The sequence below is a fragment of the Gambusia affinis genome, linkage group LG21 (genome assembly GCF_019740435.1).
Source record: "Gambusia affinis linkage group LG21, SWU_Gaff_1.0, whole genome shotgun sequence".
Lineage (NCBI taxonomy): Eukaryota > Metazoa > Chordata > Actinopteri > Cyprinodontiformes > Poeciliidae > Gambusia > Gambusia affinis.
Window position 1 is genome coordinate 11,341,642 of NC_057888.1, and position 27,728 is coordinate 11,369,369.

General features: G+C 37.5%; 1 protein-coding gene across 8 annotated transcripts; it reads right to left on the reverse strand.

Annotated features, from left to right (window-relative positions):
• Window positions 1–269: 269 nt before the first annotated feature.
• drd3 (dopamine receptor D3) lies at window positions 270–26,272 on the reverse strand. 8 transcript variants are annotated; one of them, XM_044104796.1, is made up of 9 exons: window positions 25,806–26,272; window positions 22,558–22,887; window positions 13,518–13,630; window positions 10,455–10,591; window positions 9,412–9,492; window positions 9,006–9,199; window positions 5,584–5,649; window positions 3,443–3,815; window positions 284–1,166 (listed from the first exon to the last, which is right to left on the reverse strand). In XM_044104796.1, exons 2-9 carry the CDS (start codon window positions 22,843–22,845, stop codon window positions 970–972), a joined length of 1,449 nt encoding a protein of 482 aa, XP_043960731.1. In that variant the 5' UTR covers window positions 22,846–22,887; window positions 25,806–26,272; the 3' UTR covers window positions 284–969. The 8 variants fall into 8 exon arrangements, with proteins under 8 accessions (XP_043960737.1, XP_043960734.1, XP_043960731.1 ...); XM_044104797.1 differs by having other exon boundaries at window positions 3,443–3,812; window positions 25,813–26,043; XM_044104803.1 differs by having other exon boundaries at window positions 284–1,105; window positions 25,813–26,043.
• Window positions 26,273–27,728: the final 1,456 nt, after the last annotated feature.

Sequence of the window (27,728 nt, forward strand, 5' to 3'; positions counted from 1 at the left end):
AAACACGCTTCTAAAACTTTTTTGTTTAGTTATGCAATCTATTTTCCTGTCTTTAGAAATAAGTAGAACTCAAATTGCACATCTAAACGCTAGGCTACAAATAATTTCAATGATTTTTTTCTATTTTATTTTATTTACAATGCACAGCCTGGGCCATTTTGTCCACAACAAATCTGCTGAAGGTTTGCAGTCCGATGTGCTGGCAGTCTGCTCTAAATCACTGAAAAGATTGCAGTTTAATGTAGTCCTCTTGGAATAAAATAAAAAGCTTTTTACACCGAAGTTTTACTTTTTTATTCAAATGAATCCACATTGAGCACAACGGCTGCACATCAATACATATGAAAATGTCCAGAACGACTTTGCGTCTTGGCAGGAACCAACACGGTCCTTTGGGCACACTTCTAATACATGGCTGTGGATTTTGATTTGTGTATGCGCTGTTGAGTACCTGAAGGTCATGGAGACGAAGGAGAGGGTAAACAGGAGAGGCGAGTAACGTCAGTTCATCCACACGCTGCAGAGGAAAAGGGCCTTCGGATGAAGAGGCCCGCACATCCATTTATCAGCTTTAAAGCTCCATTTGGGCTCCTAAGAAGTTTTAGATTCATATCGACCCAAAGCCATAAACTGAGGAGCTGTGCCAATGAAAAGTACATATATTGTACAATACAAATCCGCAAAATATAAGAGATAAAAAAGAACACCTTGTGCTGTTCTCCAAATAGTGTGCATGAATAATAGTACTATATGGGCAATAATACTGTTAAAAATCAAATCCCAGCTTTGTTAGAAAAAACAACTTTTATATGCATTTATTGCTCCCTGTATCCTTCATCCTGCTTTCCTCCACCGACTTTTTTTCTTGGGGTCACAGTTTACCAAATGTCCAATGCCTGAGTTATTGCACAAGCTCGCAGTCAAATTTCCATTTTAATCTCCTGACATGTTTTTTTTCCCCCCCTCCGTTCAGCAGCTGAGGATTTTGATGAATGCCCGTCTGAACTCGATGTTGAAGGTGGTGTAAATGACGGGGTTGAGGGCGCTGTTCACGTATCCCAGCCAGGTAAAAGCACTGTATAGTTCAGGAGGCACGTAGCACGTCCTGCAGTGGGTGTTCAGAATGTGCGTCACAAAAAAAGGCAGCCAGCAGATGAGGAACACCCCTGAAGCAGGAAGACAGTGGAGCAGTGTGGAGGAAGAACAACGGGGAATTGAGAGGGCAAGCAGAACAATGTGGTGGAAAAAAAACGGGTTGAAAACCAAGAATATGAAACAAGGAGAAATGGTTTGTGGAGTTAGTTTTAGGGGATTGAAATGAAAATGAGGGAAAGGAGAGAGAAAACAGATAGATTAATTAATTATGAGCTCAGTATTTGGTTCCTTACTTTCCCAGACCAGCAACTCCAAAAGACATCAGTAACCAAAGAGTAGATTAACATATTTAGATCCAGGAGGAAGACAGACAATTCAGAAAATACACCACTTTTGTATTTAAATAAGAGCTAGAAATGTTTGGAAGATTAATTTGTGCTGTGGTTGATTTGTTGAGGAAGTTAGAATTTGGATCTGGGGACTACTGTACAACCTGCCACTGTTGAGTTTTAACCGGAAATCATATTTTCCAGTTGTAGGGCTGCCCTTCAAGCAATAATGCAACATGCTGCACTGTTAGAGATGCACCTTTCAATAGCTAAAGCTTAACTTTTGGCTTTTGCTTTTTGAACATCCACCCAAAGTGAAACAGGAATCAGTTCCATCAGTTTCATGCATATAAGCACAGATTTGTTTTCCAATATTTTACATCATTGTATTCTGAGGACACTGTTTTCGTCTCCTTTGATTAAGGCAGGCTGGTATATCTTCATATGTTTTTATCCGACAAATAATTGGCAGTTTTTGGTATTTTCCTACGTACAAGACCATCTTCTACTTTCACTATTTAGTGATCTGTAGTTCATTGCAAACTGACTTATACTCATTGGACATTTTTTACATTTTGTCACATTACGTCCGCAAATATTTGGCATTTTGTTTCCAGAACACTTTACTCTGAACCTCCCTTGATAAAAGACTAAAGTATAATGCATGTTGAATAACTAATACGGCACATCATCTTGAACAGACCAACCTTCCATGAAATGTGTTGGCACATTCATGCTATATGGGTTGTTTTCTTAAAGATACTGAAACTGACGATTGGTCAGAAGATAAAGGGGATTGAAGGCAGGACAATCCTGTAAAATAACTTGTTGCACACTGCAAAGGACTTGGAGAGGGACAGAAGTTCACCATTTCAGGTGGATGACAAAAACATACAACGCAGTGGTTTAAATCAGTCTGCAACTCTCGTCTTTGAGAGCAACTGTCACTTTGCCATGTTGGGATGCATCCCACCTCCACCTTCGGATCGAAGCAGATTCATGCGCTATAGTGGCCCAAAGTGCAGAGCCAAAGAGAACTGATGATCTGAGGCAATAATTGAAAAGTCACAGAAGACTCCATCTAATATGGCTGAGGCTGAGCTATTTTGATGAACCCAAAAGAGTAAGAGCCGTAATTGTGATCAAATACGGTTATACCAAGTACATATCACAAAAAGGTTCCCAGACCATATAGTCTGTCATTTGTAAAAACTCTTCCAAAGCCAAGTATCAGTTTTCTTTCCCTCCCTAATGCAGTACTCTTTCTATGTCTATTGCATACTAGTTATAAAAAATACATTGACGTTTGTGGTTGTAATGTGCAAAGATTGGGAAAAAAGTGCCTGTGGTATGAATATTTTTGAGACTCATTTTCCATGTAGAAAGAAGACAGGTTTAAAATTTAAAATTAAAATGTTGAAATATCAGTGTTGTTTTTGATGTAGTTGATAATGTACAGATAATAATTGATAAAGGCCGTGGAGAAACCATTGTTTAGGCTCTATATAACTCGATTCTGAAGACTACAGGGAAAATGTGTTGAGGTCGCTGAAACCGAGATCTTCGTGTGTGTATGCGCAGGGCTCTCATTACAGACACCAGTGTAATGTAATCAAGCATCACTGATTATAGTTTTGTCAGACATTTGCAGTCCCAGAGTTAACTGGACCAAACCTAAAGTAACTTGGCTGGTCAGTGAGGTGTGTGGATGAGGTGTCAGGGGCTGCACACACTGCAAACCTGCGGCCAGTGTGACCTCTCTGCGACATTTAAGCCTCTACGGCAAGACGTGTGGTCTGGGCACACAAATTAAGCAAATGCCATATTGCTGTCATGACAAAAGAAGAGCTTGCGTGATCAGGTATACGTGACGGAAAAGTTCATCTGGAAAATGTGAAAGGAGATGAAGCAGATTAAAGAACAGGGCCACTTTAACAGAAGTGTCTCCATGATTTGTTCCTTTGACATTTACATTCTGGTTCCCTTATTTAGTCCCTATTATGAGAGGCTTGACTCACCAAGGACAATAGCCAACATCTGAGTTGCCTTTTTCTCCCGTGCGTGCATGGTCCTGAATCGCTGGCTGGTATGAGAATGAGACATCGGCCGCAGTGACGTGTGCGTCCGTCCGTTTGACAGATCCTTCACCTCGCAGCCCATCCTGACAGAAGGAAGCTCCATCTGGTCATTGTCCTCTGCATCCTGCCCCACTTGGTTCTGCTCCAGATCCAACTCAGTGCGTCCACAGGAGGCGTGGCTGATGCTGCAGTAGTTCTGCGTGTCCACTGGGGGCAGCATCGAGTTCTCCACTGGTCCAGTTTTAGGGCGTTTGCGCCACAGGCAGCCTGAGAGCAGACTGGGTTTCGATGGACCCGACGGTTCCACACTCTGCTGGGGTGAACAAAGGATTATCAGTCAGTGTGGATATTTAGCTAGTTGCTTAAGCTGCACCAAACCATCTGCAAATAAGTCACACAATTCAAGCTTCTTCAAACTCCAAACATGACAGTCACAGGGTCAAAATCCACCAAACAGAAATTTCCAGGTCACAATAATAATGGGAATAATAATTATGTGCAATTAAAAGGCAGAGGTAGTTAATGCTAGGAAATAAGTTTGAATATTTTATTTTTATTCCTTTCAGGTGGTGAATAATTACTTTTTGCTGTAGCTTTCCTTTTAATAAGTCATTTTGACATCAGAAAAAACAACAAAAGTCTTTGAAAAAAAAGGCCTGAATCATTTTCAGTGGATCAAATTTTCTTTTCAAAGGAAAGTGTTTTTTATTTATTTTGGAAAGTTGGTTTAACCTTTAATAGATTTCATTTTTCAGCAATATTGGCACATGCCTACTCTGACAAAAGCAGTTCTATCTTATCTGATGGTATCACAGTCATTGATTGGCCAGCAAATTAATTTGAACTAAGTCCCAGACAAGATAATGAAGGTCGTTATTAAAGCAACCTGAGTTTCCTGAACACCTCAGTTGAGTCACATCCTGATTCCCTCCACGCCGCCTCGCATTGATTGCCGAATTCATGCAATTGGCTCAGGAACATTTAAGTAGGATGACATTTCTGTATTATTAACATCTTTTTAATTTGTCGCCTGTGATATTCTAATTGTCATTACCTGCAAGCTATGATAATCCAAATGAACAGAAACAAGCACTTGAAATATATCACCTTGAGTCTAATGAAGCTGTATGATTTATGAAGCTCATTTATTGAACCGAATTAGTCAAATAAATTAACTTTTCTTTGACATTCTAATCTACTGAGATGCACCTGTAACATTAGCTGCTTGTTTAAATGTAAATAAATGAAATTATGTTTTAAATTGTGCTTACAGCTATGCTTAATGCCCTGATTTTTTTTTTTTTATTATTATTATTTCAGCTTTTATCTTTGAGCAATTGCACTCCATAGCCTTTCATTCCTGGTTTTGTCAAACCTCGAATGTGGAGTCAAATGAAACCATTAGCTTATCCTCCTTAGGTTAATGTGGAAAATACTAGCAGATAAGTGCTGCTTCACTAAGCCAACAAAGTGGTGAATAGGGTTTTTAAAAAAATTGGACCTTGCAGCACATTCATGCTCTTCAGAGAGGCACCAAGCTTTTCAAACTACAGCACACATCAGGAAGTGTATTATGTGTATTAGTGAATACAGTCTTTCATTCTGGCACCGTGGTCATAAACTTCTTGTCTAAATAAATCTTCACCAGCTGTTTCAATGAGCTTTTTCCTTCATGAGCAATAATATTGATCAACAGGCTTCAAGCTGTGCGGCCATAAACCAAAATATTTTGCGTTATTTTCTGATTCATCAGATTTTGTATTTTCCACTGAGCAAAATGAGATTATTTGTTCAGTTTTTGAGCAGCCTGCAGGTTGTGCAGGTGCTGCAGTGAGTCATCCACAGACTTTGCTTAGTTGACAAGCGACCAGGTGACGTAAAGAAACAAGTCACGCTTTAAAATCGCAATTTCAGACTCCTTCTTTGACGTCTGGGCTTGTAACCACTCAATTGAATGAAAAAAAAAACACACACAAAAAAAAGAGGAAACGATAAAAACTGAAGCACCTTCACAACACTGGTACTGTCACTAACAAGATTCAATTGGTTGCATTTGATCTCTAACTAAAAATATCACTCACCACTTTAATTCTTATAGGCGATAAGTCATGCTTTGCCCTGGGAGTCTCTTCCTGCAGACACGTCTCCTAAGAAAACAAAAAGAAGGTAAATATAGAGATAACAGTTTCAGATGAACATATAAAACCCCATCAGTCTACAGACAGAACTGTTTTCTTGCATTCGCACAAAATCCAATGATTCAGCTCGTCTCATTTCAGAGGACAGTTTTAATGGAATTCATGACAGGGACAAAACAAATCAAGGAAATTAGGTTTCCTGTCGGGTATGTTTTCATGCAGGCTGACTCTTGAGCCAACTCAATTAGAGCTCATGACAAACTTGATGATTTGCACTATTTAGTATGCAGAGAAGATAAAGATTTAAATCCCAACTAGAAGAATTTCTAATCTGCTTAATTATTTGCTTTTTTAGTTTATTTAAGAAAGTAAACAACAGAAAGAGCAACACTACATCGCAAAAGTACAGGATCCACGCATAGCAAACAAGCAATATTTAAAACTCTACATTTATTGAAAAATAAAATGCAATAATTAGTAAAAGAAAAACTAAAAAATACTGATACAAACCATTGTAGACAAAGTTGGCTGGTATTTAATTATTTCAATTTAAACAGACAATAGTTCTTCAGTTTTTTACTTAATCACCGTCAGAGAATTTTGTTCCAGTCTCAACAAAAATATTGACTGACCTAAAAAAAACTTTCCCTGAGAGGAACAATACAATCTTGATTTCACTGCAGTTTTATTTTTTGATATAATGTTGTTTTTATGCTACCAAACCTACTACTGTATGTGGATGAGAAATTCAAGAAATAAGGACACACCATAAAAAAAAAAAAAAAGTGGACACACATTATGTTCATAAAAAGATTTTTTTATATCTTATAAGATATTTTCATAATCTTTCTATTGTTGAAGATTTTATATGCTGATTTCTTATAAAGATTCTTGTGGGATTTTTTCTTGAGTAAAAATTGTAATTGTGTTGCAGATAAATGATTTGATAAGTATAACAGTTTAGATTTCAATGTATTTTAATACTTTGGGTTGTCTTATCAATTAGTGTTGTACTAAACTCTTAAGCAAAACTGGATTCATATCAGAAATAACTTTTTTTTTTTTATTTTTTTTTTTTTAAGATTTAAGTAAAGCAACTTTTTATCATCTGAAATTCAATAAAGGTTCCAATGTTACATTCTGTTCCTTTGTATTAACTGGAAAAACATTTATCATTGTAGGTGGATAAGTCTCATCATATTCCAAACAAAACTACCTAATGTTTTGTTTTGTTCACGACCTTTCCTCCTAACCCAGGAGGAAGGTAGCGATCAATCTTGCTTGTGTACGTGCTGCTCAAGATTGCTGCTGCAGATATGCTAATGGCAACTTACTGTTACAGGAAAACCATCTGTCGACATCAGCAGCCATGCTTATTAACCCGAGTATTCGCTGCAGTCTTCGCTGTGGGGAAGGAGCTATAACGCTACAGAGAGTGAAGGGGAGGGTGTGAGCAGCGCAGACACGAGCTTGATTGACAGGGCTAAGACCGTACTTAGAACGGAAAAAAAGTCTTGGTATGCATGAAAAAATCTGCCAGTGGAAGTAGTACTTTTTATGTATATATAAGGATTATTGACCAAAAACAAGCTTAGATATTTCGCTGAAAAGTTACTTTTAATGCAGTTTGTCTTATCGCAAAGTTAATAACTAATACCAATAACTAATAAATCTGCACTAGAAACTAGATTTTGTGTTATTGCAATGAGAAAATCTGTAAGCATACTACTCTATGCTTAGGTCGTTGTAAGCAAAGCTTAAAGCAGTTAGGAATGTACTTCAAATGTTTGGACAGTACGATACAACAACCGTCTGTCTTTTCTCCGGAAAGTCTGTGGCTTTAGTAGCAGAATAATGACAAAAATCAAGTTTTCTTGCTTTCACATTAAATGAATCTAATGAATTCATAAAATGCTATTTTATTCTTTTTAATCTTTAAGGTGAAATAACAAGATATTGAAGTAAGCAACTAAAATTGCTACCTCAGCAGTTCATTAAAAAAAAATAATTCAGTTGGAAAACTCAAGTTGCATGCCAAGTTGTTCATCACCAGTGATGACTGAACAATGGCTGAAATGACTCAGATCTTCTAGATTTTCCAATTTTTTATTTACCTCCATCAAACCAACATTGTGAATAGACCATTAAATTATTGTTTTTAATGTGCCTGATTAGTGTGCACACTATGTTGTGATTGTGAATTAGTTCAAAGACAGAAGTCAGCACATTATCAAATCCTTCTTGATTAAGCATACTATTTTTAACTTGACGAGTCAATTTAATTAAGCGGAGCTTTATTTGGACAGACAGCCGTGTCCAGTGTGCATAAACTGTGCTTTACATTTACATTTCCTCTCTAACCCCTGTTCCTCTGAACACTCTGCTGCACTTCGCTTACATTTACAAAGCTGCCTCACACAAAATTACAATTAAGCAGTCTGATGTCACCCGGATAATTTTATACTGCACAGATGTACTTGACATTGCTTTTGAACCCTTTTATCTGTAGATTTTTAAAAGCTTTTTTCCCTTTCAGACCAAGAACTTTAACACGGTGGGTTTTTACAGTTTCTAGTAGCGTTCTTTTTATCAGCCTTCATAAAATTAGCTTTTTAAGGTTTAGAGAGGAGTATGGTTGGTGTCAGTTCATTAGTTTACATTAACAAAGGACATAGTTTGACAATTCTTAGATTAAATTACACATTACTTTGGCAGTATATAATGAGTATTCTGTTCCATATTTTTTGTTTTCCAAACTGTATTTACTATATTAGGGGTTCAATACAAAAATACTTAAATGCAAGTCCGATGACCGCAGGACACTGAAAAGCCCTGCAATACAGTGTAAAACCATCTTTATTGTTTATTCTTTTACTACAATAGAATAGAAGAGAATATCATTCAACTGCATGCATCAAAATCTGTTCAATGCCAGACACTGAAGAAGACAAAATTTGTAAAAGTGACTGATGTTCAAAGATAAAAAGGTCTCCATTTGCGTATTTTAGTTATTAATGAATAAGGTGTTTTAATAAGTTATCAGTGGTTGATGAATAAAAATCAAGGTTAATGAGTGAATTAAAACATTAATGAGTGAACTTTGTCTGAAATGGCTCTGAGGCTCCTTTTCACCAGTTCAGAAGTCAAAGACTTACTTAATCACGACTTGACAAAACAGGACTAACAGCAAACTCTATTCCCTTGCTATTAACTTAATATTTATTTATGAATACTTTTTTCAGCATCTTCCAAAAATATTATCATTCTAAAGTTCTGCAAAAGACTGAACTTTTTTTCTAAAAAGAAAGGGCTTTCTTTCTTTTTAGAAAGAAAACCAAAGGGAAAAGGATGTTTTTTGAACTTACCATTGAAGGCTGAGTAGTGCCAGGCTGTACTTTTCCGCTGGCCTGTCCGAAGGCGATCCTTTTCCGTCTCATCCTGAGGAAGACGTAGATGCGGATGTAGACCAGCAGAGTGACGATGAACGGCAGGTAAAAGGACACCACGGATGAGTAAATCACAAAGTCGGGATTAGAAATGGAGCACACCAAAGGGTCGTCTGTGGTACAAAAGTAAAAATGACAGTGTTTGAGGTCAAAATGTGAAAACATGTTAAAAAGGAGTATGAAGGCTTTGATAATGCTGTTTTACTATATTATGCAGAGTTGAAATAACATATTGTGCTTCAGTGCTTGTTCTACAAGGGAGAAATATTCAAGTTGCTCTCTTCAAATGAGCTAAATTGGTAATAATGGTGCTAAAAGTTCTTGCCAGTAGTGTCAGCTCTGAGGGAATTAGCTGATGTGTTCCTGTTTTCCTGAAGCTGGGGTAATTTCATCAGACCCTCAGATTCTGAAAGACAATTTAGAGGTTGATCAGTTCTTCCACTCTTTCTCAGACTCCTAATCATGTCTTTAGTTGCACGACATTAACACTGTACTAAATCCTGTCAGCAATGTGAACACATAATCTTGTAACTCATGCTTCTTATTTAACATCAAAAGCACCATCTGCAGTCATGTTTTCAGACAAAGGTCAGCACGCTTTCACAGAGGGCAGACAATGTTTTTACAGGCTAATCACAACTCTAATCTTTTAAAAAAGACAGAATCCAAAGCCTTAACAAATTACAGGATCGTAAAGAACAGAACATTTTGGCAAAAATTATAAAAAAGAGAGTTTATGCACAAATCAACAGCTCTTTCTAAAAGAAATAACTGCAATAACTACTTTTCATGCAAATTTTCATAATGAGCCTAATAATCTCTGCATGAACCTGGACTGGAGGTAGGTTCAGTGTACAGAGCAACACTCCCAAGGTCTGCTCTGCTAAGATGTCCTAGGCTTTGGACCAGCAGTCTGTGGTTGGGTTGGACATCCACACAACAGATAATAATAAGAACGTCATATATATATAGAGTGCATACCAAAAGTTTGGACACACTTTCTAATTGAATTCAATGAGAAGGTGTGTCCAAACCTTTGGTCTGTACTGTATATATATTTGCAGTGCTTAAATATCACTATTATTCTTCTTTTTAATGTAATATTTTTTTTAACCTTTGATTCTTTGGTTTTCTTCAAAGCACCTTAAAGTGGCTTGTTTATGGACTGTGCAATAAAAATAAACTCGCCTTGCTTTGCTCATGAGTCCAACTTTATGTATCACATTTCCTGCTGCCCTAAACAAGAAGCACACTGACTTTAAAACCCTGTGTCATGTTGTGCCTTGCATCCTGTTCCGCTGTGTGTACTGTATAACTAGGGCACATCTGGACATAAAAGCAAAGGTAGGATTCTGTTGTCGTCCTGACCTGTTGTGTTGAAACCGAAAAGCAGGGGACAGGAGACTGTGAATGCCAGGACCCACACAGTGGCAATCATCGCAAACACTCTCTTCCTCGAACGGTGGGTTGTGTTGTACAAGACGGGCATCACCACTGCTGTGTACCTGCACATATAAACACCCAGAGGAGCCGAAAGTGTGAGCATGCAGGAGATAAGGATGTTGTACTGAAAATGCTGATACAGGACCATAAATGAGAGCAATTAAAAGGAGGATAAAATAGCCCTTGAGGAAAAACAATGGACTTTTTGCATCTCAAGAAGTCAGAGAGAGGATGGACGATATAAAGACTAAAATCTAGACCACATCTATTTAGAAATACGTTGAGTATTCAGCAAGAACTCTAGAATGGCTCTGATTTAATGGTTAATCAGTCCACTGTATGTGCCACGAGTGTATAATGAGCTCAGGGTTAAAAAAAAAAAAAAAAGGGTTTAGCAGTGAAGAAGCTGCAATTATGCAGGGCTTCAACCCTAAGTGGATGCGGCATTGAGTTGTTTAGAGCCAGATAACTGCCACCATTGTTTATTCTCATGCGAATAATTACTCTGGCTGTCCTATGAGCTAAAAAACAAAGAGTTAAAGCCACTTAGTTTCCATTTATTCTTTTATTCCACTCTAGACAAAGTTGTGTCAGGTTAAAGAGTGTAATGGTAAATTATAATGCACACGGTTTACACTCTTTGGTTGACAATAAGCTTATCTGATGAGCTCGAAATATCTCTGCTCTAAGTTCATTTTCACCTCCAAATGCCATTATTTCTTTTTTGTGCATTTACTGTCTAAGGGGCACAACGCACCCATTGTTATGAACACATAAATAAACAATGGGGTAATAAAGGTAATGCGGGCATACTATTCATGACCAGTGGCAACAAATGCTCCTAATAATTTGAAACTTCATAATTATGTGAGCTGTTAGAGCACCGCTGACTCACACAGTATTCAATCACAGAAAGTGGCTTGAAACAATATAAACACTCAGTGGTGTAAATTAGCTTGTTGTAAGGAAGGCGAGTGTTTAACAATATGCAATTACACTAACAAAAGAAGCTAGAAGAGTAACTCATCAGCTAAACCCTAAATTAGAGCTTTAAACTTATGGTTATCTGGTATTTTTGGAAACTTTTTCTATGAGAGACAAGAGGAGACGGTTTCTGGACCAAACAATGAGCACACACTTCAGCTAGACCCATTTTGGAAAGATCATATTATGTGTTTGAGACTACATGAGCATGGACAGAGAAACAGCATAAGTAAATGGTTTACATTTCAGCTTGTCCAATACTCTGTCTTATGTTACCCCAAAAACTATTCCTGTGTGATTAAAAAGGGAATCAACTTTTATTTTATTTTTTTATACAGATCAAGAACATTTTTCACTTTTAAAATGACAAATGTTTGTTTATAATCATCTACAAAGAAAGTCATTATAAAAGAATATTTTATTTTATTTTTTTATTCCTCAGGGGTGGGTTTTGCATAAATGTAGGTCGGTATCCCAAGCTGAGCCATATTACACCTTGCAGCAAACAAGTTCAGCGAGTTTGAATAAATAGACACCAGAGAAGATCAATATTAGACACACAGACTCAATTACAAACATAAACGTTTGTAATGTTTATACATTCTTTAGTATTACAAACTAAAGAATGTTAGTTTTTTATCACTAACATTTCAAGAACCACTTTTAAATCTAGTCCACAGGGTTGAGATCAAGCCCATTCTTTTAGCTTAATGTTAGCATACTTTATTCGGTCCAAAACTTGCTGAGACCCCTGTCAGGGATAACTGACCTAACACAGGTCTCAGTTTTAGGTCAGTTTGAAAGTTAGAAATAGTTTTCCAAGTTTTGGAAACAACAGATTTTCCCAGCATGCTAAATACCTACTGGAGATATATTTAATTGTAAGATGAAACAAATATTGAACTATTTGGCAAAACGAACAAGGAGAATGTTTGGAAGAGACTTTAAGACTAAGTGGTTTAAGCCTGGTGGTGGTAGCACCATACCGAGGGCTTGGTCAGATGCACAAGTGAGTATCTGAATTTTGTTTTTTTTTACTTTATCTGAGATCAGCAGTTAAATAATTTGGAAACAATTCCAACATGGTCCTGACCTCAAGCTACTTGAATGTAGAATGTAGACTATGTTTAAAATGCAGGTCACACCAGGAACAGACAGAGCTTTACCAATTCCCCCCTTTAAGAGTGATTAAATATTCAACCAGAATTACGTCACAGCTGCTGACGGCTATCAAAAGAATGAACTTCACCCGAAAAATGAACAGAGACGCTACACTAAATATTAGTTTGGGTGTGTGTTTAAATTTGAGCCTGTATGCATCAATGTTAGCCTTTGTGGATGAGAGCAATTTGAACTTGTGCATGTGTTTCTTACTTTTTAACCTGCTTGCTGTATATCCATTCTGCTCTGGGGAAAAGAACCGCTTAAATTTAAGCAACATTTAACACTGAGGCAAGCACTCACTCTTCATCGATAATGAAGGAGGTTATTGTCATAAACTAACAGAGGCACAGCAAAACCTGGGACTAATGGGACATTAACTGTCATATAATCTCATGGGAGCATTCATCTTCCTCAGCTGCCCCACTAACCCGCTCCCTGATACAAGCTGTATAAATAGATCCCTCAGCACCTCTGGGTCTTGAGTAGACCTTTACTAATTCTACTTTATTCTTGATGCCTCAGGCTTGTAAGTACAAAGGCCTTGGAGAGATATTAAATATTAACTGTTGCACAAGAAGAAAATTAAGCAAATAAGTAATATAAATATGTAATGCACATCCACAGCAAACTTTAATATAAGTTCCCTGGAACAACTGGATGAGAACGTTAAGGTGGGGAAACCTTGCTCGGTTTTCTCAATATGAGCCAAACAAGCAGTTTAAAGAAAACATTGTCGCAAACATCGTCTCCGTCCAGCAGCAATCTTCAAAACATCCAGGGGACTGAGAGTCGTCAGCAGCAGTTACACACAGTCAATGCACCGAGGACGTCCGCACTCACCTGTCAATGCTGATAGCACACAGGTTGAGGATGCTGGCAGTGCACATCATGACATCCAGCGTGACGAAGATGTTACAGTAGAGCCTGCTGAAAAGCCAGGCGCCGCCGACCACCTGCACACGACAGACAGGCTGATTAACAGAGCCCATTTACTCTTCCTTTCCATCACCATGAAGTGTGACTCACTGGTGAATGCACTCAGTCGTGCAAGTGACAGAAGGTCAGGGGAAAGGGAAACTGAGCACACAAAAGGTGCTTTTCTTTTCTTCTTCTTTTTTTTTTTTACCAGCAGTGCACAAAGAAAACAGGCCAGGCGCTTTGTCTCACTTTTACTCAATTACAACTTATCAACTAGACTAAGTTATGCTTTGCATATTGGCTTACGTTGTACACTTTTATTAATTTTTTCACGCTACGAACACAAGCAGCATATTATTTCAAAATTATGATGTATGTGACAGGCCACTACAACATAGCATAGTAATAGGAAGTGCAATTGAAATGCATTCATTTTAATTAAAAATTATTATACATTTAGTCGATAATTTGTATAACAATCTTTTGGTGCAATCATAGAAGCAAATCTTAGAACTAGTTAATTTTCTGCCATGCAAATTAACTCAAACTCCTCAGTCAAAGTTGGATGGAGGTAATCCTTGGAGGTCATTGAGATCTGGAATCTGAATGGGCAAATAACACAGACATAATTTTATCTAAATATCAACATATGTTTAGAAGTATGTTTAAGGTTGTCGTCCTTTAAAAAGATTAACCTCTACCCCTTTTGTCTGCTGTGTTCCTTAGTTTTCATGATGCTTTTTGTTCTCTTGGCAAACCTCTGAAACTGGATTCACACAGAGATTACATTACAGACCGGTGCACTCTATTTGATAATTAGGTGACTTCTGAAAGCACTTCATTACACAGTATTTTTATTTAGTGATGCTAGACTAAAGAGGAGAGAGAGGCTAAATAGAAATTGCTGACTCATTCAGAACATTATTTGCTCCTTTTGCTTTAATATTCCGCACCACTACGGCACAAAAATCCCAGTAAAATCTACTGAAGATTGTTGAGATAGAAAGTGAAAAATGTTAAAGGAGTATGAATGCCTTTGCAAAGCAGTGACACTGTAGTGCCAAGTGCATGATATGCAGGTGAGCCGTGACTCTGATCCTAAAAAAAAGAAAGTTGGAGGAAGCAAAGTGTCTAAGACGTTGCATTAAATTGCTCTCATTGCTTTCCATAAAAGGCCAAACCAACAAGACCCTCATCTCCCTCATCCCCAGTCTGTAATAGCTGCCTGACAGAGATGGATGGGATTCAAATGCCGTCACCTCATTTCCGAATCAGTACTTCATGTACAGAGAGGTGGCAGGAACACGTGGGAATCCAAAATATCATGTGCAGATAACAGAGTAAATACTCAGAGACCTATCCCTTACTTGCAGCGCAACATTTGTGAGTGCAAGTATTTTCTTCTAACAGACGGAAACAAATGGCGCTGCTTATCAAGCGGTTTGCCAAAAAACTGGGTCACACGGGGTCTGAACATCTGAGCCCCCTCTTTCCCCATTTTTGTTTCTTTCGACTGGTTAAAATGCAGTAACAGCATCAGCATGTCAGAAAACCCCAAATTTCATTGCCACGTTTCCCCAATGCAGCACAGACGAGAAAGAAATTGATAAATATTTAAAGATGAGGTGAAGGAAGTACAGAGAAAAACCTGTAAAAGAATTTACTGGCCTCCAACCACAACTACTGCACATCCAATTTCTACAATAAAGACAAAAAAAAACCTATTAGGTTTAGGCTCAGACAGGCTGCTGTACCTTTACTGTCTCTCATGAGTTTGGAGCTCAGCTTTTGCCAACAGCAGGGAAAAAAAAATGGAGCTTGAAGAAATTGATTCTCACAGTTTATAAATTGCACCCTCAATTTTTGCAATCCGTGTGTAGGGGTTTGTAAAAAGAGCCCAAGGACATGTAAGCCACATCCTTCCCTATCTATCCATGTAACTAACTGTCACTGAGTGTGTCTTTAATCTGGGGCTCCCACTCTGGATTTAAATATGCTTGGCTGATTTTTTTTTTAAACTTCTTATGTCTTGTTTGATATTTTTTCTTAATCTGACGTGCAGAGTACATTACAATTACTCACATTATTTTTAAGTAATTTTGTGGTGAGCTACTGAGCTGCCAATCAAATTTCTATTTCTTCAACAATGTGTCCTTTAGCGTTGGTTTAAGTCACAGATGTCAAACTCCAGTCCTCAACCTACCTTCACTGTTACTGATATTTGGTTAAATTTTTTTTTTCCTTTTCCTTTTTAAAACCATATATACGTATATATTGAACTTATTTAATTTAAATAATTCCTTGCAACCAATCTTCATAGTTTTCAAAGCGATCTAGACTTGTAAAACAGATGTTTAGACACAATAATGCAGCGTATGTCAGGATATGTATGCTGTTGCGTTACAGGATGGAAACAAAAGACTTTGTCCAGGCTGCTACAAATCAAGCCTGAATGTATTCTGAAAAGGTTGATGATAAGGAGGAAAAAGTGAGCTGGAGCATCCATTCAATTAGTGCAAGAAAAAAAAGTCCAAGTTAGAAAAATCAACTGAAATATCCCTTTAAGAAGAAATTAATTAGAAGATTCTGGGCTACAGTTGGTATAAAACCCCAAAAACTGATTTTTGGAAAATTGTAAGATAAACAAACAAACAAACTAAAAAACAAGGACAGTTACTGTATGGCCTCCAAAATCATTACAAAGACTGCTTAATAAGTACTTGTCTTCAACACACTACATAAATATGAGAAGCCAAAGAAATCTACCTGTTAAAGAAGTTGACTGTTTCTATATCACTGCAATTAAAATATTAATGGAAATTTGTGTGGTGGTAAAAATGTACACAAACATAAATAACCACAACCCTAAGAAGATTGTCTTCCCTGGTTCCTGGTCTCCTATGCCCTCTTAAATTAGATTACATTTTGCATTTCATTTTGAAATTAATTTTAAAGAGTTCATAGACGCCATGAATACTGAACATGTGCACCATGGTTACAGAAGCAATATAGATACTACTAAAATGTTGAATCAATTATCTAAAAATTACATCACCTAAACTTTTGCCACACACTGCAGACACTCTGTCTGCACTGATGAAGATTCCCGCTTTTTTTGCTAAATACATGAAATGATGACAGTTTGACCTCCTGTCTGATCGACTCAGCTGATAATTAATACCGAATGTTCAATGAGAGCATTTCCCATTGATCGTCAGTAATTCAGTCGAACATTAAAACATTAAAAATAAAAATAAAAATTTCAGGCCACTAAATTGCAAATTACACAAATTATTATTTGCAAATGAGCCTCAGAAACACTGTCTTGTCCCAGACTATGTATAAATTTGATTTACTGAAACACACCACAGCCTCTGCCCACTCATGTTCAGCAGAGCCTCAACTTTCTGCCCCACTGTGCCTTAATTGCAGGAGTGGAAACACCTGTGCGAAAGCTGGATGTCCAGCTGCAGCCAATCTACAATCAAGCTCAAACAAAAGGCCCCTGCACTCCACTCAGCTTGCTGCCAAATCTTAGCTGGAATTGATACTGTTCGTCTTGCTTCAGCAACACCTTGGATTTGCTGCTCTGCTGGCACTCTTAATATTAATCCCTGGCCTTTTTTTTTTTTTGTTTGTTTGCAGTGTTTCTGCTCCACTGCCTCAGTTTTTCATGATCTGGGTTCTTCTCAGTATTTCCTCCATCCTTCAGACCATAAATCAGACCCATTCCATTAGTAATTATTAATTACTAATTAATAAATGAGAAACTTAATCTGTTTCCAGCTCTGTGTTAATACAAATTAAGTGCTAAATATGCCTTGCAAGACTATTAACACCCTCTGAGCTTTTTCACATGTCAGATTGCAATCTCAATTGTACTTTACTGGGATCCTTTTGTGGCAAACAAGCAGAAAGCAGAGCAAGACTGTGAAGTGAGACTTAAAGGATAAATAGTTTTTGATCATTTTTTTTCAAATAGAAATGTGAAAAGAGTAGTGTTCAATCCATTTTGAGTAATGTTTTATATAATCTCCTTTCACAACCTCAAGTCTTTTGACGTAAATCTCTGAGTTTTGCACAAAGAATAACATTTGTTCTCATTGAGCATTTCAAAACATAAGTTCTTGATGAACATGCTATGAATTAGAGTAGGCCACTATAGCCCTGGCTGCATGCTCAGTCATTGTACCGCTGGAAGGTAAACCTCTGCCCCAGTCTAAAGTCTTTTCCATCCTCTAACAGGTTTTCATCTAGCATTGTCCTGTATTTGGTACCATCACTCAATGAACTGTGAACATGTTCCCTGTCCTTCTGAAGACATGCATTTCCACAAAATAATGTTGCCACTATGATCAACACTAGTAAAGGTGTGTTTAGGATTGTGTGTAGTGTTGGTCGTCTGTCACGCGTAACACTTTGCATGCAGGCAAAAAATCTTTACTTTGGTCTCATCTAACCAGATGTCCAAGTGTCTGCTTTGTTTCCTTGGGCCTTTTATGACTTTGTACTTCCAAATTGTCCCCTAAGGTCAGATTTAACATGCTATTTAAACTTTCAACTTCCACCAAATATTCATTTAGGAGGAGGTATAGAAGAGGTGCTGCAGTCAGTAGACTGGGATTCCTTAGATAGAAAACTTTTAATGCTAAACTGAGCTTGACTGACTTGTTTTATATTCATGATTGAATTCGAATTTATGGTACTGAATTCAAACATGTCAATATTATTGGACTGAATTGACCAGAGTCTATTTGTCAAAAAAAATTGAAGAAACTATGTATATCGTTTTTTTTCATTCTTTAGTATTGGGATGCCATAAAATCTTGATAAAACATGTTAAATTTAGCAGTTTAGATGATACAACATGTGAAAAAGTTCAAGTTACATTAAAGGTTTTCACAAAGCTTTGTGGAGTCTCATCACCTGATGCATTCCAGACATTGTTCTTTTAAAACAGAAGGTTTGAAAATCATCACATTTTCTGAAAACGCTTCGTTTTAAATCTAGTAAATCTAATCGTATTCAGTAGACAATACATAACTTGGTTGACAGCTTCCATATCACACCACAACACTGAGAAACCTTGTTGTACATATTTAATAAGTGTCCAATGACAGTATATGTTGACTCAGTGAGGTTCAGCAGACGCCTCGCAATGGCCTCATTAGAACATGTTATCTATGCTGTCAGCAAGTTGTTGCTCAACATGTCCCCGTATAAAGACACAGCAGGAATGGAAATAGTGGTCTAGCATGTAGATAGTAAATTGCAAGGTGGAAAAAAAAAAAAAAAGATTCACATGAAAAGATTTGGCTTGTAATTTAAGTATTACCTCAATAAAAAAAGAAAACTGTAGATTTTTGTTTGTACAAGCCTCAAATTGGAATAAAAAAAAACAACTCGCTGAAACACATCTAAGCAAATACTATGTTTGAACGCTTGCTTACCTTTTTGAAAAGATGTTGAATAAATGAAAAATGTTTGGAAAGTTTTTGAGTGAATGAGTGTTCCCTCATTACTGGGTGAGAATCGATCAGTCCGACATGAAAGATGTGAAGAAGCTGAGTCATTTCATTCACCAGAAAAGCTTTCACTCTCCCTTTTGTGTGTCCTCACACAAATTCAGAAGTTCTTTCTTTGTTTTTTGTTTTTTTTTTCTGTGGGATTAAGGTCAAGTCTTTGACAACTACAGCTCACCACATTGCCAATATTTTCTTTTGATAACACTTTGATAAAACGTCTTGCTTCGTTTTACAGACCAAATTTATTTGAAGCCAGAGACAATGATGAGTCACTGTGGCCACTGATGCAGCGAAAGATAGCTTGAACAATGCCCCTCTCACAGTGATGTACCAAATAGTTGTAGAAACTCTGTGCCTGTGACCAAAAGTTTCATTTTGTGCTCATCATTCATTCAGAACACATTTTTCAGCAACTTTCCACCTCATTCGTGCAGTAAACTGCTGCAGGCAGCAAAGATCTTTTCTGGAAGCAAAGTGTAGCTTTCTCCTTCTAGTCCTGCCAATGCACACCATCATTACTCAGCCTTGCTCAAATGGTGGACTCATAAACACCAGTTGGTTAATGTTAGAAAGACTTTGGATGACATTGAAATTACCCTGAGTTTTTAATGAAATTGCATGGTATTGCACGGCATTGCAAAAGAATTGCCTTTTTTTTTTTTTTCCCACAGTCCCTTTAAAAAAGCTTTTGTTATGACATATTACGCAGACATAAACTGATAAGATTAAAGCTTTATAAATCTATGCTTTTAATTAAGATGGATCAAACACTAATAAGGGATTATATTAAAAATTAAACCTCCCTGAACTTATACTTATAAAGGATGAAGGTTTTCACATTGCTCACATTAGAACATCAAGATGAAACATCTTTTATGTGGAGTTTGTGCAATCACATCAAAGTAGTGAATAATAAAGTGGAATGAATGGAAATTATACATTGTTTTCAAAATGTTGGTGTGAAAATATTTAGCCCCCCCCCACTCCCTTATTTTGCTTTGAGACACCTTAATAAAATGTAGAGAAACCAGTTGCCTTCAGAATTTCTCTAATTGGTAAACAGATAAATCTAAATATATATGTATTAGTTGTGTAAAGGCTTGTTAAAGAACATTAGTGAACAAACATCATTATGAAGACCAAGACAAGGTCAGGTGTAAGGGTTTGAAGAAGCTTCAAGCAAAAAATATCCCGTGATTTGAACATCTCCAAGAGCATTGTTCAGTCTCATCTGAAAATGTGAAGTGTAGCTCAACTGCGAATCTAGCAAAAAGCGTCTGTCCACCTAAACTGACAGAAAAGGCAATGAGAGCAATTATTCGGCGAAGCAGCCAAGAGGATCGTGGTTCACTCCACAAATTTGGAGTTCACATAAACGTGGCAAGATGAAAATCATGGTTGAAAAGAAGCCCCAAGCAGTCCTGTGTTCAATTTCATACAAGCCATGTAGGACACAGAGCAGCAGAAAACTATCACTGTAAAACACACAACATCCCCATCATGGTGTCAGCATGGTGTCAAATTCATTTCTTTTTCAACCACAGGTAAGACACATAGGAGGATGTTGGGAGCTAAATAAAGGGCAATGCTGTATGAAACTTGTTAGAGGCTGAAAAACAAAATCGAGACTTGGGCAAAGGCTCACTTTCAAATCTTAACATACAACCAGAGTCTGTATTTCAAAGCCTTTTTCATTTTATAAAACAATTGAAAGTTTTTAGTAACACTTAATAAGAATGCTCTTCTGAGATACCCTTCAATGAGTCTGGCATAATTTTTAAAGAAATGGAAAAATGTTTTGTTTATGAAGAGGACATCACACCACAGACATGCAGCTCTACTCACAGCAAACATGTTTCAACAAACATATTTCTTTCTGGTCCAAATTTTATACTTTCACATAAAATCCCAATTAAATGCATTAACATTTGTGAGGGCAGCATGACAAAATGTGAACATATTTAAAGGGTGCGGAAACTTCTCCAAGTGTTTCCGCTCTTAAAATAGAGCTGTTGCAGTAGACAAGTCATACATTCTCAGACGCTGAGAAGCATCATTCAGGATGAGTTGTGGAAGGAGAGCGCTCGTTCCCTGATGCCAATACAGCCACTTTACGACGGTAGAGGTCGCAGCTTAACTCAACCATCCAAGGATTAGGTGACATGGGAGGGGGCGCATGATTTGTTCGCATCCACAGAGGAGAGAGTGATTATCACATTTCTTGCAGAAACAGTCTTAGAAAAGCTAACCAGGCACCCTGTGGTCGCAGTAACACAATCTGTCCTTTTCACCCTACAGCTGATGTTGTTTGGCAGTTTTAGTGATCTTTCTATTTAGTGTTTAGCTTGGTATGTTTTCTGTCACTTTCTTTTTCAATCCAAAATGAAGTCATGTAGAAAAAAATCTTGGAAAGCATAACAACACACATGGAAGTTAAAACTCATGACTGCCCCCAATTAAGGGTCTTACCTAACTACCTAAATTTACTGTCCACAGGAGGTGATCAAATTTGATTTGTCAGTCTTTTCTCACTAAGTATGTGTCCCTGATGTTGACGTGCGGCTGGATTTTCTGAAAACTAATTAGTTTCTCAGGATGTGGACCAAACTTTGTCCAGGGGAGTGCCTGTTTACTAAGCATAATCACACTTTAAACCAGATAATTTTCAGACCACATGTCGTTAAGTCCATCCTTAAGCAACACAATTAGTCCCGTCAAGGGTGCCTGTGTAATATAAACATGACTGTAAGACAGTTTGTCTTCAGAGTGCAGTCTTTGATGAAATATAGATGCTTGTGGCTTATGTTTGCCTGAACACGAACTGGGGTTGCCAAGCAGCAAATAACATGATGTGAGGTGCTGAGGAAATTAACAATTAACTGGTAAATAAAGATTAATTAGGACAAATAGCCGTTTTCTATTTAACCTTTACTTCTCCGGAGCTCTCACAGTTGATTAGTCATCTCCAATTAGGACCAAGACGTCACCGAAGCCAGTAAATCACTAAGTAATTATTTAGCAAATTAAGAGATAATAATATTAATCAAGAAAATGAGGAGCCACAAATGTATTCATGCATATAGGAAAACGAAGTATAGTAATGTGGAAACTATAAAACCAGGCCAACTAAAAGAAAAAAAAAAAAAACATGACATCTGAACCAAAAAGATTGTGTAGTCACAGTTCATTCGTAATTTAAGATATATTGTCAGGTTGAGCTGGACAGCATTTTTCACTTGATAAGCAATATAATAAAAAATCTGCACTTTGCTTCTACTTAGAATTCGCTACTTTCATATCAAATTTGTTTAATGATTAGAAACATTTGAAAGCAGCCAAATACTTCCTCTTGCATCCGCAGGGATGCTTGGGCTCATTCATAGATACAAATACTCCGGTAGGTTTCCTGTAGCACATTTACCAGGCCAGGTACCCACCTCCAGGTATACGGCCCAGGGCATGACCAGTGACGCCACCAGCAGGTCAGCCACAGCCAAGCTGACCACCAGGTAGTTTGTGGTCGTCTGGAGCGAGCGCTCTCTCAACACGGCCAGACACACCAACACGTTCCCAAACACGATGGCCAAGATCAGCAGGGAGTACAGCATGGCGTAGTAGTTGCGCTCCCCCTCATCCCTCCCGGACGCATCCGACTTGTTCTTCTCTTCCCATCTGAGGCGGTCCGACTCGTTCCAGAGCTGCTCTGCGCTGCTAAACATCGCCATGGGTTTTCCCCGGTGACATGGGAGGTGAGATATTTGGCAAACCTGTCCAAACAAATAAAAGGAGCATTGTTTAGTGCCCACCCAATTGTCCCAAAACATTTTCTTCTTTGGATTCCCATGCAAACATGGACAATATATTTCATATAACAGCTCATTAGTCAGATAAGTACAGCATAATTGTCCTCTGATGCTGAGAGCACAGAACAAAGAACCTTCTGGGAAAACTGGCTCTTAGCAACAGCAGTTAGATGAACTGATAAATAAAACGCAACGGTTGAAATCCCAGCTGAAATGCTATTTTCTGTGCATCACTTCTGTTTCCATGCAACATTGTTTCAGTTTTCCTGCTCAATGAGGAATGGAGGCAATACTGTCAGCCTTTGTTCCTGTGATAGGTACACTTACCTATATAAAAGCACAGCACAAAAAAATGCTTAAAGCAGCCAAAGTCCTGCATATGAGACAAATTTTTCCCTCCTTGTAGTTCAGTTATTGTGTAGTAAAACAATTAAACCAGAGATTTGTTTTAATCTGGATCTAGCATCATGCTCTTGAGCAGTGTCTGAGGTTACTACATCACAAGTCCAAACAGCATCTCTGAGATGTCCAGTTGGCTCCAGTCCCACGTTCTCCTCCTCTTCCCTCTCATTACTCTTGAAAGCTCCCAGCATGGCCTCAAGCCAAATGTCAGACATGTAGTGGTTCTCACACCTGTGCCTGCTTCCCAAACTGCGACTGTAAAAGTTCTCCAAATCCACCATCTTGTTAATACATCTCTTATCCACAGCTTTCTTGAGAAAACCCCGCAAATATTCTGTCAGAGTTGGTTTAGAACATTAATTCAGCCATTCCGAAACTGTGAATTTCTTCAAATTAAGTCAATCTTTTGACATTTTTGGATAAATGCTTGGACTTCTAGCCTGCTAAGAGCCAGTCCATTGCCATACGCTATTTGCTTCATACAGAGTGTCTGGCTTCTTGGTTTTGAGTTGTTGAGGTTTTAAATTTTAGCCAATTGCTAACGTTTGCCTGTGATGTATGTAATGCGCCAGTTCGCTTACTGGAAATGGCCTGTGATGTAAACAAGTACCCTCCACTGCGAAGAGAGAAGTTCTGGGCAGGACTATTCCACTGTTAATGTTAATTCAATATTTAGAAGCGTGGACAACATGAAATGAATGGCTTCATTCACTTCCTCTGCTGCAATCGCTCAACCTACACATAGACTACAATTCTAAAACAGCACAGAAAATCAACATCATCATTCACAACTTCTCCTTTTGTTCACTGATTGACCTGGTAATAAAGCTACTGGAGACAATCCAAGTCAATGGAAGAAACCCTGTGCTGGGAGGAGTGTTTTTTTTTGTTTTCAAGTGGAATTACACAAGAAGGTAATGTCCAGGCTTTTGAACTGCGATAGCACTTTTAAAAAAAAATTACCCTCTCTTTACTGTCAGCTTTCTACCAGATACCTGAACGTTTTGGGTAAAAACTAACTGATATTTAGAACTGTACCTTTCTTTATCCACTTTAAAAATGAGCTTAGTTAAATGTACTAAAATCTACTGAAACATAAACCCACATCATAACACAGCGAGTAAGGTGTTCTGGTGATGCTATTGTTGTTTTTGCACAAACTTATTTTATGTAATTGTGATGCATACATTCAAGATTGGTTTCATCAGACCATAATACATTCTCCCACAAAGCATTCACAATTTTTGCCAGGCCTGAATGTCCTTTTAAATGAAAACTCTACTCCTTAGTCTACACTGAGGCTTACATGGAAGAGGAAAACAAGAAACTGTTACACAAGAAGCACAACCTGCACTAACCAGGGATTTTTGCAGCATGTAATTTTGCCACAGTACTTATATATATATATATAGATTACCTTAATTTAGAGTTGATCAGGTTCTTTAAAACTGATGGTATTTAATTAAGATGTACAAACCTGTGCAAACACATTTTTACATTTTCATATAAATATTAGATTGCACAGGATAAATGCCACATTAGAATAAATGCCACATTGTAATGATCACATTTTGTTATATCACAAAACCTTGTCATCTTAAAAGGTTTTTATTTTATTTTATATCTACTGTAGGTGCTAAACAAGCAGATCCATCTTATTCCTCTTCTCTCTCCCTGAACCGCAGAGAGAGAGAGAGAGAGAGAGACAGAGAGAGAGAGTTGGGTCGGATTTAGACCTGGATGGCACCCAGGTTTTTGAAGATTTCCTCGGTCTATTATTCCAGTCTGTTCCTGAATGGCTCTAGTATCACACTGATGTCTACTGAAGAAGCCGAGGAAGATGAGACACTGAGACAGATCAGCTTCAAATCTCCTAATTGGAGTGCATTGGTGAATTTATCACATAAAATGATGTTTGACAGCTACATAAAATGGCAATGATAAATCATTTTAGTGAATATGCATGGAATGTAAGATCATGAACAAACATGAATTTTTAATTTGAAAGCAGTAAAGGATTTATTTACACTCGAAAATTATGCTCATCTTTACCCTTTGGTTCATAAAACAATCTGCATCCCCAATGACAAACCTTTAATTTCATAGTAGATTTACTCTGAATTCTACAAGATTAGGTTATTTTTGTTTTATAAAAGTTATATATTTGCAATCAAAACCTCGCTGTCCGAATCCGTTTGTTCTGGGTTAAATGTATGTGAGATTGATCCAATTTTAATTTGCAAGCGCCATAATGAACTTTTGAGATTGGAGCGCCTAATCGGGACTTGGAGTCTGACTTTGGTAAAAGGCTGTAGTCAAATAAATCAGCGATAATTATTTGTTCATATGATTGAGTGGCAAAGGCAACTTGAGACACAAAACAGCGAGGAATATAGCTTAAACATTTTTAGTCCTTCGTGATGCTGTAATTGGTGCGTATTCATCCCACACAAACAAAAAGTGCACACACATTTCCATACCTGTTACCGTTTCCCAGTGGAGGATTCATCAGATGCCATCGTGAAGCCGCTTTATCCGCGCTGAAATGAAAGTTGTCCGGTCACAGCTTCCAGCTCCAGCGGGAGGAGCGCTCCGTGCCATTGCGCGCAGGGTGGATGATGTAAATGAAAGGAGCTCTGTGAGAAACCAAGCTGGTTACTTCATCTCTACCGAAATCTCCGCGCTTCTGAGGCAGCTGTTCACAAGCTTTCTGCTCCTTTTTTTTTTTGGAGGCGCAGTGGAGGCGCGTAACTGGAGTAGCCGGCGCAAATATTACGTGCAAGTAAATGAATACTTTTTACTTAAACAAAAAGGAAAAACTAATTTATGGTCTCGCTCAAGATTAACAGCCTTCATGACCCTCAGCCTGCCTGGGTCGCACTTTGCTGGAAGAGGCGTTCAAACAAAAATAGCCTAATGTTGGCTTCATTAAACAGGCAAATGAGATGACCGGTCAGACAGGGCGCAAATCAGGTCAGCCTGGGAATGGAGGTTAAAAAAAATGCTGAGACTGCCACACCTTTTTTTCACCAGGGACGCTTCCAAAATGTTTTGTAAGGGGTTTCCAAAGAAGGGCTGGTGGATTGGGAGTAACACTGCGAAGCTGGGTGCTGATAGTCTTGTCAATTAATTAAAATAGTATTCAAAAGTTTATCTACTTCAGTAACTAATTTAATTAAGTGAAACCTCAAAGCAGCCAAATACACTTGCACCGTTGTTTCAAGTCTTTATCTCTGTTGATGATGATTTTCTACATGATGCTAATGACAGCACACTACTTAAGATGAAAATATTACAGTTAATGAAAAAAAGTATTTGATACAGAAATGTAGACTGAATGAAAGTATGTAAGGTAATTTTGAAAAGTTTCTCCTGACTAGTTTGGTAAATGGCTCTTATCAAGACAAACATTCTCAGAGAAAACAGCTGAAATTGTTTTAAAAAATAAACTTTTGAATCCTAGATCAGTTAGTGAAATTTTGGTAGCTGCAGATATTCAAAATCAACCCAAATCTCACTCTCTTTGGTGTCAATGTTTAAGTGTTTGAAATATTATCAGAAGAAGCAGGGAGATATTTATGGGGCACTGATAAACTCTGGGTGCTACAGCAAGCCAAATAAATAATAAAAAAAAAAAAACAAAAAAAAAAGATTTTCTGGATTTTTTTTTTTTTCACTCAAAATTGTAGAACTGAGATTATTTCAAATTTAGCTTATCATTTAGAGCTTTTTGCAATATCTTAAAACAACCTGTTTTTAAGTACCTATCTAACAAAGTTGATGGTTTTGTATATATATCATTAATTTAAAACACTATTATTCACCTCATTTTTTGACTTCATTAATTATCCTTAAAATGCCCCATAACACACAATATTTATATTAAACTTCTCACATGCAAATTTGTCCCAAAGAAAATATTTGCATATATTTTGTACATCTAATTGATTATGCATACATTTGTGTCTAATTTTAACTAATCACTGACGCATTAAAATACACCTTATATTGTTTATGTCTTGATTGAACAGTGGCACTTTTGGACCTCCTTACTTCAGGAGTTTCTGGTTAAGCACCAGGACAACCTGGAACAAACCAGATTAAAAGTGTTAATAGAAAGTGTTATTTTCCTTTCTAAGACCAAATTTCTCTCTGCACAATTTCAGTCTTTCAAGCACTTTTTCAGCCCTTTAACAGCTTCAAGTTTCCAGTTTTACTCAGCAACAGAAAGTCAAGGTCTAAATTCCACTACAAAGGGAGAGTGAAGTGCATTATTTAATTTTTTATTTTTTTCAAAAAAAGCACAGAGCAGCAGGAAGTTGATGGACTGTAACAGCAGTAGCTGGCAACTACGTCCAGCAGATCATTTTTCACTTCAAGCTGCCCATGAGTTTGTGATTTAA

Bases quoted from the DNA above. Each gene is read 5' to 3' on its own strand.
- drd3 (XM_044104796.1), bottom strand. From the start codon at position 22,845: ATGGCGATGTTTAGCAGCGCAGAGCAGCTCTGGAACGAGTCGGACCGC. The intron at 9,200-9,411 runs GCAAGAACTTTT...TTTGTACCACAG, and splicing joins CCTCAGAGCTGACACTACTG to ACGACCCTTTGGTGTGCTCC. The intron at 1,167-3,442 runs GTGAGTCAAGCC...TTCCTGCTTCAG, and splicing joins GATGTTGGCTATTGTCCTTG to GGGTGTTCCTCATCTGCTGG.